Source organism: Cervus elaphus, chromosome 23, assembly GCF_910594005.1.
Source record: "Cervus elaphus chromosome 23, mCerEla1.1, whole genome shotgun sequence".
Classification (NCBI taxonomy): Eukaryota; Metazoa; Chordata; class Mammalia; order Artiodactyla; family Cervidae; genus Cervus; species Cervus elaphus.
The window spans coordinates 30,469,824-30,487,221 of NC_057837.1; the positions used below are offsets into that span (position 1 = coordinate 30,469,824).

Genomic DNA, 17,398 nt, shown 5'->3' on the forward strand with positions numbered 1-17,398 from the left:
TTGGAGAATGACAACAATAGTACTAAACTAAGGTGTAAACTCCGGGAGTTGGCGATGGACAGGGAGGTCTGGTGTGCTGCAGTCCATGGGGTCGCAAAGAGTCAGACACGACTGAGCGACTGAACTGAACTGAACTGAAGATGTGACTGGATTAATTACTGTTATGGTCATGTCATTGTGACATTGTTTCTATTTTGGAATGGAAAGCTCTGTGAAACTTGGCAGTCCTGTTGGTTTTGGGACCAGAAATTAATTCCCATTGCAGACTTTCAGCAGAAACTTCAGCAAAACACATGAAAGAGGAAGTTAAGGCTTCTTAATGGAGATGGACTAGTTGGCAAGATTAAAAAAAAAATAAGTCCAAGAATATTAGAACATGCATAATATATGTGGTGTCATTGAAAGCCCATGTATCAACTAATTATTATATTAATTGCATCTGTGTAGTGCTTACAAAACTCTCAAGTATTGCTGATAGGATAGTGTCAACAAAAAGCTTAAGATCCTGATTAATTAAACAAGAAAGAGAAGTCTTCATCATAACATGATCACTCTAAGCATATTGGAAAGAAGATCATAGGTCTTTGTTAATAAATTCTAACTCTATATTTATTTATAAGAAATTGCAAGATAAAAGCAGCATTAAACACCCTCAATCTTCTTAAATGTCAGTTACACAAGCATATTAAGTTTGCCAAAGCAAACAAGACCCAGCTTTCCCTTCAGGTCCCTGTGTTGGAAATTCCCAGATCATGCCTCTAGCTTTGGCTCTTTGAAATCCTAGGTATATCCTTCTCAATCCTCCCAGTGGCCTCTCTACTCAAAAAGGAAAAGAAAGCAAATACACTTACCTTCCATAAAGCCAAGGTTAAAATGGCCAGAACCAATAATCCAAGAAGTATTGCTAGTATTATTACCCATAATGGAATTGAGAAGGAAACATTTGGGGTGGCCCAAATAACCGATGTTTTAATCTGGAATGGAAAATAAAGGAAATGAGCTCAAATTTAAAAACTATTCAGTGAAATAAAACAGTAACTACCAATATAATATTGGGGGCAGTGGGTACTTCTGAAAGGATCCATACATTAGCTGAAGTCACCCTGGGGGAAGATTTGAGCGTTTACAGCACTTGAACTTGGAATTTTAACCATTAACACATTCTCAGGCTTCTCAAGTTGGATGCAAGTCCGACTACAGACACTTGGTGGGTGTTTGGTTTACACCAACCCAGAAAGCCTAAAATAGAATTGAGGTGGAGCACAAAGCAACAAGGTGGGAAGGAATGAGGTTGAATTGGGATGGACCTTTTTTGGCAAAGTAAACCCAACAAAAAGCCAAGCCCACCCACACGTTTCTCCACAGAACTGAGCTCACCTCACTGAGAAGTGAACTTGCAAACAACCTGCTGGACGTGCAAGTGGGTAGACATCACCTAAGTCCCTATTTTACCGATGAGAAAATTGAGTCCCAGAGGGCTAAGTGATCCACAGATCCAATCAGTGTCACCACCTCTTTAGCCCTAGGCTCTGCCTCTGTGTTCTATTAACAAAGAGCCCATGGCTGCTCTACTAATTACAGTCACGTAAGACCAACCATCTCCCATTTTATGAAAGTAATGGCAGTCACTGACGTGAGCATTAATTGTCTCAATGTGCTGGGGCTACTTTCGGTCTTAAATCCCATTTTCAGTTGCTGTTGGACCTCACGGAATGCCCCACTGTTGCAAGGAAACTTGGAGGAGAAAAGAGACCTCTCCAGCAGGACTGCATGCTCCTTATGTGTGAACCACCCCTGCCTCCCACGTATGCAGGAGAAGCTGTCTTATCACATGCAGGCACAGCCTCTGGAGAGACCCAAACCAAAAAAAAAAAAAAAACAAGCAGAGACCCAGCCCTGCCGCTCACACCCTCTGTCAAAGAAAAGAGAAAGAAATATTTTTGGATCTAAAATGTTATTCACTAAAGCAGGCTTATCTGGTTTTAGAGAGAAGTAAGCATCACCCTGGAGAAGACTCTTGAGAGTCCCTTGGACTGCAAGGAGATCCAACCAGTCCATCCTAAAGGAAATCAGTCCTGAATATTCATTGGAAGGACTGAGGCTGAAGCTGAAACTCCAATACTTTGGCCACCTGATGCGAAGAGCTGACTCATTTGAAAAGACCCTGATGTTGGGAAAGATTGAGGGCAGGAGGAGAAGGGGACGACAGAAGGTGAGATGGTTGGATGGCATCACCGACTCGATGGATGTGGGTTTGGATGTGGGTGAACTCCGGGAGTTGGTGATGGACAGGGAGGCCTGGCATGCTGTGGTTCATGGGGTCACAAAGAGTTGGACATGACTGAGCGACTGAACTGAACTGAAACATCACCCTTACTTCTGGGGGTTTCCCAGTGGCTCAGTGGGTAAAGAATCTGCCTTTAATGCACTAGGTGCAGGAGATGCTGGTTTAATCCCTGGGTTGGGAAGATCTCTGGAGGAGGGCATGGCAACTCACTCCACTATTCTTGCCTGGGAAATCCCATGGACAGAGGAGGCTGGTGGGCTGTAGTCCATCGGGCTGCAAAGAGCTGGACACAACTGAAGAGACTGAACATGTACATATGCAAGTATCACCCCAGTTAAGCTGGTCCACACATTCCTTGTTTTAACTGTGCTGGCTGAAAGAATCCTGAGCCCATCCTGACTCCCATACAGAAACTCTGGGCCACGCTTCTCTAACCCACCAGGAGTTGAGAGTGAACTCAGGGTGGGTTGGTGGCTCTGGTGTTCCCCTGGCTGGAAACCCCTGGTGTTTTCATAGCCTGTGCCCTAGTGCTGGGTCCTGCCTCTGCTCACATCTTTCCTTCTGCCTTCTCAACCAGATCTGAGCATCCTGCCTGTGCTGTTCTTAACCTGCCAAGGTCTTTATAACTCCTTCATTTTGGTCCACATCCCCTGTGCAGCAGACATCCTGACAACTTACTTCACTTGATCCTCCAGCCCCAAATATCACTTATATCCAGGCTACACAATGACGTTGATGATAGTGAAGCTGTTAGTGGTTCCACGTGGTTAGGAATGCCAGGGGCCTGACCAATGCTTTCAGTGAGAGAAAGGCTGGTGTAATCTACTTGCCCTTTTACCTTCCTCCTTGCTTCCCTTCCTGGCACTGCACTTATTCATCCAACATATCATAAAGAAGTGCAACATTCCATGACCACGATAGGGTCACACTCTCTGTACGTGCCACGGTTTAAAAACAGGACACATGATACATACACTGGTGAAATGCATTGAAAAGACTCAGAGCATCACCATGCCAGTTGAGTTCTGCGGCTTAAGTAATTCCCTCTGAAGTGATCCTTTGCACAATATGGCTACACGAGTCAGTGGAGGACGAGATCACTTCTGGATCATTTCTCTTCACATCTCTCTCCCTTGGTGAATTATATTGGATAACGTGTGAAATCAGTGCTCAATCCTGCATCTTACGGTGCCCAGAGAAAGAGCATGAAGTGATCATTTAAAGTGACCCAAGGGACTCCCCTCATGGTCCAGTGGCTAGGACTTTGTGCTCCCAATGTAGGGGGCCTGGGTTTGATCCCTAGTCAGGGAACTAGCTCCCACATGCTGCAACTAAGAGCTCTCATGCCCCAACAAAGGTTCAGCACAGCCAAATAAATAAAAATAAAATGACCCTAATATTACTGGAAGTAGACCAGTATAGTTTTAATAATGAGAATTTCAGAATTTTGGAACTATCAAGGGTAGTAGTGGTCGTGCACGCACAAGCCAGATACAGTGACCTAGAAAAGAGAAAATCTGAAGTCACGGGCTGTTCTGAGGTTTCTTGTGACTGTTTCTTCCCTTTAAGCTCTAAGTTCACCGCAGAAACAATGTCGTTTTGGTCTGTATTTTGTGCATGTGTTAGAGACCACCAAAACTGACTAATAGGTCATTTAGGAAGACAGACAACAATACTTTTCCATGTTCCCTCTTCCAGTTGACCTAATTAATATCTGAAGCTACCTCCCTACGTTTTGTTATAACATAGGAAACAGTTCTAGTTTTGTAAGTTAAAAAAAAGCTAAACTAAAGAAGTTGAAATAAGGGCCACAGACCATAGACTGTTCAAATTGTTGGTTTAATAAAAAGAAATGGAAGAGCAGTTACTGAGTTTTTCCTGGGTTTCTTTGCCACTTAGATATTACAGGTTTTTGTTTTTTTTTTTTAAACAGGGACAGTTTTATATCTTCATTTCCAATGTGTGTGCCTTTTAAATCTTTTTTAAAAAATGCCCGCTTCTTAATAAGTGGATTGTAGGGGACAACTGATTTTTGCATATAGGAAGTGGGTGGAGAGCGGTACTGCAGGTTTTGATGTATCATCTATGAAACCGGTCCATCTGTAGAAACAAGCAGTGGAAATCACTCAGAAAGATCTAATAATGATATCTGAAGGATTTTTCACAGCAGGGATGGAAAAGTACCAATAAAACATGAAACTGGACAGGATATGCTTATTAGGGTCTCTAGAAGCAGAAAGCAGCTTTATCAGGTATAATTACAAAACCTACTGGCTTTTTGTCTGCATTCACTTCCAAAGATTTTGACAAAAGTCTTTAAACAGTCTCAGAGCAGATAGATGATCACTGCTATCCTTATCCATTCCAAAATCTGAAATTCTCATCACCAAAACTGTTGTCAGTTTGCTCCTGGCAACATTATTTTTATTTGAAAAATACCATTTCACATCCTTTCTGTGAACACTCTCCATGGAAGGATTAAGCATGTCATATACTGCCTGTAACTAACCAAGAGCAAGGGACTTCAGTTTTAGAGGAAGACAAGCTCAGTGACTTTGCTCCCACACCTGCATTCTGCTCTCCTAACCTGCTGCCTTTAAGGTGTCTACATGGCATGGAGGCTGCCCGATCTTCTTGATCTCAACTGGGGCTCCTCTGTCCATGGAGTTCTCCAGGCAAGAATACTGCAGTGGGTTGCCATTCCCTTCTCCGGGGGATCTTCCCCACCAAGGGACAGAACCCCGGTCTCCTGCTTTGCAGGCAGATTCCTTACCATGTGGACCACCAAGGAAGCCCCTAAACCAGGGTGGCTACAGAGAACTTCCGTTGCCCCTCGTGGTTTTCAGGCTTTTCACTGCATAGTTGGGAAGCCGCTAGACTAGGGACAGTAAAAATACGAACAACAGTGGTGCCCTGAAGCATTTCTTCAGATTTCCAGGCCTGAGGAGCTAGATGACTGTTGCTAGAAAAGGGTGGATGTATCACATCATTGGAAGAGTCATCCGGGTCTTGAAAAGAAAGGTCTTTCTGAGAATGCATTGGTTAGGGAGTCAGGAGACATGTTCAGGTCTGTAAATGGAAACGGAGCGTTTCCTCTGTGAGTGGAAACAGATAAAGCCAAGCTTTTTTTGAAACGCAGTACTCTGTATAGACAAGAAACTTGAACCCTACAGGCAAGCTTAAGAGAAGAGACTTAATTGATCACTTTTATAGGACCAATGTTTATTTAAATTTGTTTTAGCCCTGTAGAAACCCTAGGATGGTTTAGGGGAAGCTTGGCCAAGAGATAACGTGTTGAAAAATATCCAAACTTTGTTATTTCTAATGTTTATATTTGTCTGGCAGCTCATTTTGAGAAACCCACAAGAAGCTTATCTATTGAATAATAAATATGAGAAAAACAGGTCTTAATTTATACCGTTTCTAATGACTAAACATTGACTTGTAGTAAGAAATTTTCATTCATTTCAAATAAGATTTATTAAACACCAATATTCTCTGAAGTTCTATAGGTATTACCAACAGCTCCAAAATGGAACCTTCTATGACTCTGCTGTAGATCAATGTTGTCCAACAGAAATATAAGGTGAGTGATGCATGTCATTTACAGTTTTATTGTAGTCAAGTTAAAAAGAGTAAAAAGAAACACGGGGCATACATTTTAACAATGTATTTTATTTAACACTAAACATCAAAATTATTATTCAAAGTATAACTGATATAAAAATATTATTCCTCTTTTTTTTTACTGTCTCCAAAATCCAGTGTTTATTTTATACTTGCAGCAAGTGACAACCACAAGATTTTCATTGATTAAAGTGAAATGTTGTCTTACCCAAAAAATAAAGCTGCATTAAAGAAAAAAAAAAACTTTTCCTGTTATAGTTTTAAGTTTACATTTAGGTAAGTTAAAATGAAGTAAAATGACTTCAGTTCTTCAGTCACTCCACCCACGTCTCAGGTCCTCACCATCCATGGTAATGTGGCGAGTGGGTACCATATTGAACTGCACAGCCTGACAACTTTTGTATAATTTCACACAATAGTGTGATAAGCCAAATTACCCAAGACTGTCTTTATTAAATTCGTTCATCAAGAAGGTGGTCCCAAGGCCAATGATGGGGTGTATTTAGGACTAAAGCTTTACTTTAAGAACTTGGGTTTTGACTACATATTTCAACTGCTTTAAGAAAGATTCATATTGAGCAACTTAAGTACTTAAAACATAGGGAGAGAAACTCAATTACATGCAAACTAATCAACAAACTGTTTTTCATTTTTTAATGTACCAAGAACCTGTAGCTATTTTATAAAATAGTATAAAATTTTAACATTCCGCTTATATAACTATGTAATTTTAGGAAGTAGGGTCCATGAATTGTAAGCAGTTCAAATGTTCTTAAAGTGATGCTAAGTAGGGAACATTTAATCTTACCTTCATCATGTCGTAAATCTTGTTGTTCTTTATTATGGTGGAAAGACCATAAATAAATCTTTAATATGCCTACATTTTATCACTGACATTTATGATATGTTTTTGTATATTTTGACAAAATACCAAGGTAGAAGATAAAACTCCCTCGGATTTGCAACAGTAATTAATGTTGACATCTGTATTTATGCATCTCAAAATCTTGTGTAAACATACTTCAGTGGGGTCACGAGAACGTTTTATATAAATGTACCAAGACACTCTACCGACAGTGCCATTTAGGACAAAATAATAACATGAAGTGGACCAGCTGAACACATTTTAACAAAATTCAAACAGCCCTTATGAGATAAGAAGTTCCTGGGATAGGTTTGAACTCCAGATAATTGTTTAATATCACAGTTCCATTTTAAGATCCTGAAGTTTTGCTAACAATTCAAAAAAGTCAAACAGACTCCCAATTCGCATGTGAGTTCTTAATTAAGGATTTCACTGAAATACTTTCTAATAACTGTCTTTGTTGAACTGTGGTGTTGGAGAAGACTCTTGAGAGTACCTTGAACTGGAAAGAGATCAAACCGGTCAATCCTGAAGGAAATCAGTCCTGAATTTTCATTGGAAGGACTGATGCTGAAACTCCAGTACTTGGGCCACCTGATGAGAAGAACTGACTCATTGGAAAAGACCCTGATGCTGGGGAAGATTGAAGGCAGGAGGAGAAGGGGACGACAGAGGATGAGATGGTTGAATGGCATCACTAACTCGATGGACATGAGTTTGAGCAAGCTCCAGGAGTTGGTGATGGACAGGGAAGCTTGGCGTGCTGCAGTCCATTGGGTCTCAAAGAGTCAGCCACGATTGAGCGACTGAACTGAACTGAACTTTGAGTTACACAAGACAATAATAAGCTCTTCTAGATGTAAATTATGGAATTTGGCTTTAGTCACACAATACAAACAACAAAGTTTATGAATAGGCAAAAAAATGTGTTCCAATAACTGAATAATTTTTTCTGCTGTAATGATAGAGCATTTAGTCATAGCCCCTCTCATCATGCAACCTTTCCCTTGCTTCTGAACATGGTAAGTGCCACGTGGCGCGGAGAGTTCATTTGTTACAAACCCAGACCCTATTCAAGTAGCAGCTGGGGATTACTATTTTTTTCAATATGGAAAACTTATCTAGGGCTCAAAAAATGGCTGCGTTATGACCATGCTGAAAAGGAAGCACAAGCAGACTCCTCATCACCTACAAGGAACTAGGAAAACAAGCGAATATTCTTGTCTTATTACCAAGGAAGGAACCAAGACCCTTTCCCCAATGGCAGACTGTGGACTGGAGCTCTGAAGATCCTCTAACCACCTAGTCCAGCTGATTCTGCTATCTGAAAGTACTTCTCTCCTGCTGGGTCCTTTTCAAGATAAGGATGAGAACTCACTCTAAAACACATCTGCCAGTTCCAAGCACAGTCCTCTCAAACCAACCCTGTAGGGCACAGCTGACTTCCTACTGGCCACATCTCCTTCAGGCAGTCAGAGGCTGGGAGACATAAAAGGTTTTCCCATAACCTCTCCATAAATGATGCAGTGAATCATCTACATCAGATAACAAGACTTTTTCAAAGATGCAGGAACAAGGGTGGTGGGGAGGAGGGAAGCCTGTATCTCATCATCCTGTGAATCTTTTGAGATGAGTTGAGAACAGCAGGCTGGCACCTGTGGCCAGGACAGAAAGACACGATCCTGTGGATGCAACCAACTGTCACATATGTTTCTGTTATGGAGCATGTGCTCAGAGAAAACAAAGGACCCAAATTTATCTCCCTTGGAGTTACAAGCCTTTGAACCTCCTTGGATGAATATTCTGTATTAAAAACCCAAAGCCTCTGTCTTCTAGGTTGAACATAAATTCAAACCCTGGCAGATATCTTGTGAGAGAAAGAGAGGCGTGCTAAGTGGAGAAACATGTGCCGTGCTTGCTTTAAACACCACCAAAGTCTACTGAAATATTTTGAATCTATGGATGCTTCTAATTGGGCTTATTGAACTTTGCTGGAGAAGATAGGACATTTTGGGAAGGTTACTGTTATCGACACCTGAGACTTATCTCGTTTTAGGTAAAATGGTGAAGCTTTTTGTATATAACGTAACTACTCTTCTTAACAATGCTTTCAGGTAAATATGGTTAAGAGCATCAACAAGGTACACAGAGTGATCTCCTGAAGGTTTCCACTTAGAGCTGAGTGGAGCCAGGGTGAAGCCCGCAATGAACATGTTCTGGAATCTGCAGATTTTCTTTTACACTGCTGCCTGTGTCAGAGGTGCCCAATGCCAATTTCACTGCAGAAGCATCACTTGTAGAGCCTCAAAAGCACAGTGCCAGGGGCCCATGCCAGACTCAATCCTGATATTTTGGATAGGGTCTTAACATGTATGGGGCTTTGTAGGTGGCTCAGTTGTAAAGAATACACTTGTCAGTGCAGGAGATGCAGGAGACTCGGGTGCGATCCCTGGGATGGGAAGATCCTCTGGAGGAGGAAATGGCAATCCACCTCCATATTCTTGCCTGGGAAATCCCATGAACAGAGGAGCCTGGTGGGCTAGTGTCCATGGGGTTGCAAAGAGTTGGACACAATTTAGCAACTGAGCACCCAGTATGTATAAACCTTTAAAGTCATACGAATGGTGATTCTTTGCATGCTCAGGGTTGGAAATCACTAATGGATGAAATTCAATTACTAAAAGTAGATTAAGCTGGAAAGAGTAATAGCTCCATTTTAAGTCCTAGGCTGATGAGAAATTATGAGAGTGGTGACCTCTACACCATCCAAAACAACCCTCCTCAAAGATGACAGTATACCTGCTGCCCTGATGATTCTGACTCAGCAGGTCTGGGGTGAAGTCTGTTTCTGAATTTTGAATAATTTCTTAGGTGTTATTGATGCTGATGGTCTGCAAAAACATATTTTGAGTAACAAGGACCTGGGGACCAGAATCCAAGTCAAGGTTGTAAATATCTATGAAGTGACCAAGAGATGAAGGTTGAAACCTCCGTATTTGAATCCTGACCCAGAGTTCTGGCTGTGGTCATATTCACTGTAAAGGCAGCGTTTCGGTGATGGGGCCTATTCGTCCCCTGTTACTCACCCTCCTCTCTGCTCTGCATGGCCTTGCCAGGTTGCTGAGGATGCCAGCAGTTGTGCTGTGACAGATATCTGGGTATCAGTAATGTTCCTTAGTGACTCAGTGGTACAGAATCTGCCTGCCAATGCAGGAGACACGGGTTCGATCCCTGGGTCTGGAAGATCTCCTGGAGAAGGAAATGGCAACCACTCCAGTACTCTTACCTGGGAAATCCCATGGATAGAGGAGCCTGGCAGGCTACAGTCCATGGGGTCTCAAGAGTCAGACACGACCTAGTGATTGATTTAATGCTTAATAGCTTCAATTCAGATGATGCTCCCAGTGAACTTTTCCTCCAGGTAATCCTGGTCTTTACTTGTGTGGGTATGGGTATGTGTGTGTGTGCATGTGTTAGTCGTTCAGTCATGTCCGACTCTTGTGACCCCATGGATGTGGCCCGCCAGGCTGTTCTGTCCGCATGGATTTTTCCAGGCAAGAATACTGGAATGGATAGCCATTCCCTCTTCCAGGGGATCTTCCCAACCCAGGGAATGAACCCAGGTCTCCCGCATTGTAGGTAGATTCTTTATAGTCTGAGCCACCAGGGAAGCCTGGTCTTTGCTTAGAAAGGAAAAATCACTGTCCATACAGCTGGTCTGTGGCAACTGTCCCTAAGGAAGACAGTCTTCCCTTCTCACCTCACTCACCAGGCTGTCTTTAAAATTAACAATAAGTATGATTTCATTATGATCATAATTAGCATCTGAACTTCTTTTAAACAGAAGGACATAATTTAAAAAAATGGTATTAGTCCTGCCCTGTGATTTTTTTTTTTAGTGGGGTGGAGTAGAAATTTACATTGAAGGTTTAAAAATCTGATCAAATAACACTGAAGAATTTCCAGACTGAAATAAGAAAACATTAATCTTAAGAGGGAAACTTTTCTCAAGTCAATGTAATGGGCACATAAACCTAACACAAGCAAAACTGGGTTTTAAAAAATAATTTCAGTGAAATTATTTGTACCTATATATTGTAAGATACTCACTGCTATGCGGCCTTCTGGGAGTTTTGCTGGCTGATCTTTATAAGGCATCTTCTTAACTTCAAAGGACACCAGGGATGCAAGAGAATAGGGATCATTTTTCCTCTGAAATTAAAAATATTTATTTAAAATGTATTCCATGTAAAACTTTTAAGTTATATTGGCAGTTATCCAGTTGTTTTCAATGTTTTCCATTTCCAAAGAAAAATTCCCTCCTTCTTTCTTCCTTTTCTCTTTTACTTTTTTTGCTATCCATCTATCCTTTCATGACCCATTGACTTATTCATCCATCCATCCATCCATCTGTTCATCATCCATTCATCATTCATCCATCCATCCAGTTATCTACTATCTATCCATCCATCTATCATCCATCATCCATTCATCATTCATCCATCCATTCAGTTATCTACTATCCATCATTCATTCATCCAGTCATCCATCATCATCCATCTATCATCCATCATCCATTCATCCATCACCCATCCATCATCTGTCTAGACATCCATCCAATCATTCATCTTCTTATTTCTAAAGATAATCTATCTTATTACTGAAAGATTTGGTACAATAAGGTTAAAATAAAAACAGAAAATCAGACATCCTTAAAGGAGTAAGAACAAGTGCTCTTACTGAAGAACATAGTGGGGAGACATCGTGAGTACAAATTGTTGTCTGATAGAACGAAATATTTTAGGAGAGAGACTGCTGCTAAGTTACAAAGAAATTAATCATAATTCTTCTTATAGACAACAAAGGTCCATCTAATCAAAGCTATGGTTTTTCCAGTAGTCAGGTATGGATGTGAGAGTTGGACTATAAAGAAAGCTGAACACTGAAGAATTGATGCTTTTGAACTGTGGTGTTGGAGAAGACTCTCAAGAGTACCCTGGACAGCAAGGAGATCCAACCAGTCGATCCTAAAGGAAATCAGTCCTGAATATTCATTGGAAGGACTGATGCTGAAACTCCAATACTTTGGCCACCTGAGGTGAAGAACTGACTCACTGGAAAAGACCCTGATGCTGGAAAAGATTGAAGGCAGGAGGCGAAGGGGAGAACAGAGGATGAGATGGTTGGACGGCACCACCGACTCAATGGACATGAGTCTGAGCAAGCTCCGAGAGCTGGTGATGGACAGGGAGCCTGGCGTGCTGCAGACCATGGGGTCGCAAAGAGTCGGACACGACTGAGCGACTGAACTGAACTTCCTCTTATACAGAAGACCAGAGCAGGAGCACTCAGATATTCCTGGCACTACTGGGATGTGGGGTTGGTTAAAGAACTGTCCTGTGCATTGTAGGATGTTTAGCAGCATCCCTGGCATCTACCCACAGATGCCAGTAGCACCCCTCACCCAGCTGTAACAACCAACAATGTCTCCAAGTAACTGCCAAGGTCTTCTGGGGAGCAAAATTCCCCCAGTTAAGCACCACTGACCTAGAGCTGTACGGCGTTTTTGACAGAACATTTCAGCACATTCTTCTGTTTAATCGGTTCTCATGTTAACTGTTGATTAAGGTCAATGCTGAAGAATGCTCAAACTACCACACAACTGCACTCATCTCACACGCTAATAAAGTAATGCTCAAAATTCTCCAAGCCAGGCTTCAACAGTATGTGAACTGTGAACTTCCAGATGTTCAAGCTGGATTTAGAAAAGGCAGAGGAACCAGAGATCAAATTGCCAACATCCGTTGGATCATTGAAAAAACAAGAGAGTTCCAGAAAAATATCTACTTCTGCTTTATTGAATATGCCAAAGCCTCTCACTGTGTGGATCACAACAAACTGTGGAAAATTCTCAAAGATATGGGAATACCAGACCACCTGACCTGCCTCCTGAGAAATCTGTATGCAGGTCAGGAAGCAACAGTTAGAACTGGACATGGAACAGCAGACTTGTTTCAAATCAGGAAAGGAGTACATCAAGGCTGTATATTGTCACCCAGCTTATTTAACTTATATGCAGAGTACATCATGACAATCCTGGACTGGATGAAGCACAAGATGGACTCAAGATGCTGGGAGAAATATCAGTAACCTCAGATATGCAGATGACACCACCCTTATGGCAGAAAGTGAAGAGGAACTAAAAAGCCTCTTGATGAAAGTGAAAGAGGAGAGTGAAAAAGTTGGCTTAAAACTCAACATTCAGGAAACTAAGTTCATGGCATCTGGTCCCATCATTTCATGGCAAATAGATGGGGAAACAGTGAAAACAGTGACAGACTTTATTTTGGGGGGCTCCAAAATCACTGCAGATGGTGACTGCAGCCATGAAATTAAAAGACACTTGCTCCTTGGAAAAAAAGCTATGATTAAATAGATAGCATATTAAAAAGCAGAGACATTACTTTCCCAACAAAGGTCTGTCTAGTCAAAGCTATGGTTTTTCCACTAGTCAGGTATGGATGTGAGAGCTGGACTATAAAGAAAGCTGAGCACTGAAGAATTGATGCTTTTGAACTGTGGTGTTGGAGGAGACTCTCGAGAGTCCCTTGGACTGCAAGGAGATCAAACCAGTCGATCCTAAAGGAAATCAGTCCTGAATATTCATTGGAAGGACTGATGCTGAAGCTGAAACTCCAGTACTTTGGTCATCTGATGTGAAGAATTGACTCATTTGAAAAGACTCATTGGGAAAGATTGAAGATGGGAGGAGAAGGGGACAACAGAGGTTGAGATGGTTGGATGGCATCACCGACTCAATAGACATGAGTTTGAGTAAACTCTGGGAGTTGGTGATGGACAGGGAGGCTTGGCATGCTACAGAGATGCTCTGCATCTCTGGCCAACTCTGTTCTCTGTGACATCATGTTGCAGCTTGAAGTTAACCATAATGGGGATAGTTACATCACAGGAATCAGTGGGGTTGCAAAGAGTCAGACATGACTGAGTGACTGAACTTAACTGAAGGGCAAGGGAGAGTATGTAAGAGTAAATCAAGGAAAACCACTCTGAGAACTTAAGCTTCTGTGATTTTCCTCCATTTAGCTTGAGACAGTGATGCGATCTAACCAGTGGTGGGATGTAGCTGGCTCACAGTGGCTCTTGTGAACACAGCACTAAAATTTGAAGACCTTTGAGTATCCATTGTTAAACAGAGCCATTATTAAAACAAATTATATATACATGTAAACTTAAATAAACTATCTCTAAAAAGATAATAAACACTCAAACCTCAGTACTGAGTAATAATTTTATTGCATTTTATGCTCTTGATGGTCTTCCCAGGTGGCACTAGTGCAGGAGACATAAGAGACGCAGGTTCAATCACTGAGCCAGGAAGATCCCCTGGAAAAGGCCATGACAACCCACTCCAACATTCTTGCCTGGAGAATTCCAAGGACAGAGGAGCCTGGAGGACTACAGTCCATGGGGCCGCCAAGAGTTGTAATCTAACTGAAGCAACTTCGCACACATGCACACACATGCCCTTGATGTTATTTAGCTCTACTGTATCTGTCGGGAAAACACTATAGGATGGTGTGCTGCTCTGCATCTCTGGCCAACTGTGTACTCTGTGACATTATGTTGCAGCTTGAAGTTGACCATAATGGGGATAGCTACATCACAGGAATCAGCAAGTGCTACATATCAAAGTTATTTTCCTCCTAGAAAGTGGTTTATTAGACACTTACTAACATTTTCACCATCTAGAATCCAATGTTGGGTTTCTTGAGGCCAATTTGGCAGGTTGTATTATAATAACTTACATATTTTTACAAGGTATTTTTGTCCCTGTAGTTGAATTTTTCCTCCCTTCAATAAACCCCATTTCTTCTATGTGATGAGAACAAGTTAGAGTATGCAAAACTTTTATATATACTTAAAGTCACTACATCTTTGGCCTTTTTGTTTTCTTTTCCTATCCTGACATTCTAGGGTAAGGAACTTTGTTCATTTGGAAAAATTCTTTTTTGGTTGTTATTTTTTTCTATGTTCTCTTGTCTCCTGGCATTTCCATTTTAATTGAAAGCTGGAGTTTTGTTTGTGTGAGAAGTGTTTTTTTAAAATTTAAAAATTCTTGCTCATAAAATCTTGTGTATACTTGATGTTTTAAATCTACTTTTGTTACTACCCTGGCTGGTAGACACAGAAGAGAAATGACAAATGCTAGTAATGAGATTCTGTGCATAAGAGTTATAATCACATACTCCAATGTGAATCCAGGCTCCCAAATCTTCAAAGAGTAAATTTTCTTTTGTCTCCACATTCAATATTAAAAAAAACACTGATAGAAAATAATTCCCTTGCTCTTGAAGTAATATCTTTGAGAAACAAATCATGGGAGAACTTATCTCTGAATCAACTCTAGATGGAAAGTTTCTCTCCAACTTGATTCTGCATTTATGAACATGGAAATTTCTTAATGAATAACAAATGTACTTATTAACAAAACAGAAATAGAGTCACACATGTAGAAAACAAACATAGTTGTCAGGAAGTAAAGGGGTATTGTTGCTGTTTAGTTACTAAGTTTTAACAACAAATATAAAGGGGTGGGCAAGGGATAAACTGGAAGATTGGGGTTGACACACACACATTATCACATATAAAATAGATAACTAACAAGGACAAGGAACGTTACTCAATACTCTGTAATGACCGATATGGGAATATATGTATTTGTACAACTGATTCACTTTGCTATGCAGTAGAAACTAGCACAACATTACACATCAGCTACCCTCCAATAGAAATTTAAAAAGAGAGGTGGGATTTGACGTCGAGAATGTGGGGAAACCAGTTTCTCTGTGGCCGTCTTCTCTCCTCTCTTTACCCTCTCTGCTCTTGGCCAACTTGACTCCTCCTCACATTTCCACTCATCACCACCATTTCTGATGGCTCACAAGCCACTTTGCTTTGTGCTTTGCTGAACCTCAGAAACATCTGGGATCGGGCCTAGAGATTGTGATTCAGTATGTCTGGAATGAGACGATAGATGCCCTATATTGTTTGGAATTTCCACATTGTTGTTTAACTTTTTATCTTTCTTGATTATTTTCTCCCCACCATGATTATAGAAAACTAGAAGGCATAGAGCATGGAATATGAAGCTTAGAACAGCACCTAGAACAGCATACCCAGGAGGGTTTCATCAATCCTCCTGGACTGACAGTGTGAATGGATGGTGAACGAACACATCCAATAGTTGGGTTATTCAATGGTTATCCCATATCCACCCATTTGATCATTGTTGTTGCTGTCCAGTCATAAGTCACGTCTGACTCTTTGCGATCCATGGACTGCAGCACACCGGGCTTCCCTGTCCTTCACTGTTTCTTGGAGTTTGCTCAAATTTATGTCCTTTGAGTTGACGATGCTACTGAACTATCTCATCCTCTGTTGCCAGATTCTCCTCTTGCCTTCAATCTTTCCCAGCATCAGGGTCTTTTCCAATGAGTCGGCTCTTCACATCAGGTGGTCAAAGTATTGGAGCATCAGACATCAGCCCTTCCAATGAATATTCAGAGTTAATTTCCTTTAATATTGATTGGTTTGATCTCCTTGCTGTCCAAGGGACTCTTGAGAGTCTTCTCCAGCATTACAATTTGAAAGCATTAATTCTTTAACACTCAGTCTTTTTTATGGCCCAACTCTACATCCATACATGACTACTGGAAAAACCATAGCTTTGACTATAAGGACCTTTGTTGGCAAAGTGATATCTCTGCTTTTAATACGCTGTCAAGGCTTGTCATAACTTTTCTTTCAAGGAGCAAGCATCTTTTAATTTCCTGGCTGCAGTCACCATCCACAGTGATTCTGAACCCCAAGAAAATAAAATCTGTCACTCATTTGATAGCACCTTATAAAAAGTTTAATTCTTTCAATTACTGAACTGGACCTCTGCTCCTATTGATGAGATTAGGAAGTTCAGGAAGTTGTAAGAGAAGGCTGTAACATAAGATGAAGGCTGTTGTTCATGACAAGGGGCTGTGGACATGCTTTCACCTCTGCTACCTAATTCATTGATGCAAAACGGCACCCACTCCAGTGGGAATGGCAACCCACTCCAGTATTTTTGCCTGAAGAATCCCCATGGACAGAGGAGGCTGGTGGTCTACAGTCCGTGGGAGAGTTGGACATGACTGAGTAACTAAGCACATGCATGTTTACCAGTGGGCAAAACCAAAAATAATGCAGCAAATCATATCAGCTGAGAATTGTCAACTTTCTCCCCTGGGTTAGGAGGGCAGAAAATGTTTGCCTCCTTCTGGGATGTGGGATAAAACTGTTAGACTTCCAGGATCTAGTATGTTCTTTGACCAGCAGTTGGGGGGCAGTTTGAAGTAAATGCTCTCCTCTCTGGCCATCAGCCTCCAAGACTGGAATAAGCAGAAACTGTGGAAATACAGAAGTCTGGGCTCTAGCTGTGAGTAGACATGAAGTGACTTGTGTCAGGCTCTCCAGGATCTTTGGAAGTGTTAACTTTGATCTGGCAAAACCTCAGAATGTCCCTGAAGGTTGTTCTGGTCTGACTCTACTTGTGCTAAATACTTACT

The 17,398-nt window shown here is 41.3% G+C and overlaps 1 protein-coding gene across 2 annotated transcripts in view; it reads right to left on the minus strand.

The window, feature by feature from the left end:
* ITGA8 (integrin subunit alpha 8) overlaps positions 1 to 17,398 on the minus strand; it is a 183,672-nt gene that overhangs the window by 4,193 nt on the left and 162,081 nt on the right. The window contains exons 28-29 of one of the 2 annotated variants that reach the window (XM_043882707.1): positions 10,890 to 10,991; positions 852 to 974 (exon numbers count right to left, since the gene is read on the minus strand). In XM_043882707.1, coding sequence (XP_043738642.1) covers positions 852 to 974; positions 10,890 to 10,991 — 225 coding nt within the window. Of the gene's footprint in view, positions 1 to 851; positions 975 to 4,248; positions 4,388 to 10,889; positions 10,992 to 17,398 lie in introns of those variants that run through there. The other variant, XM_043882708.1, reaches the window with a different exon arrangement.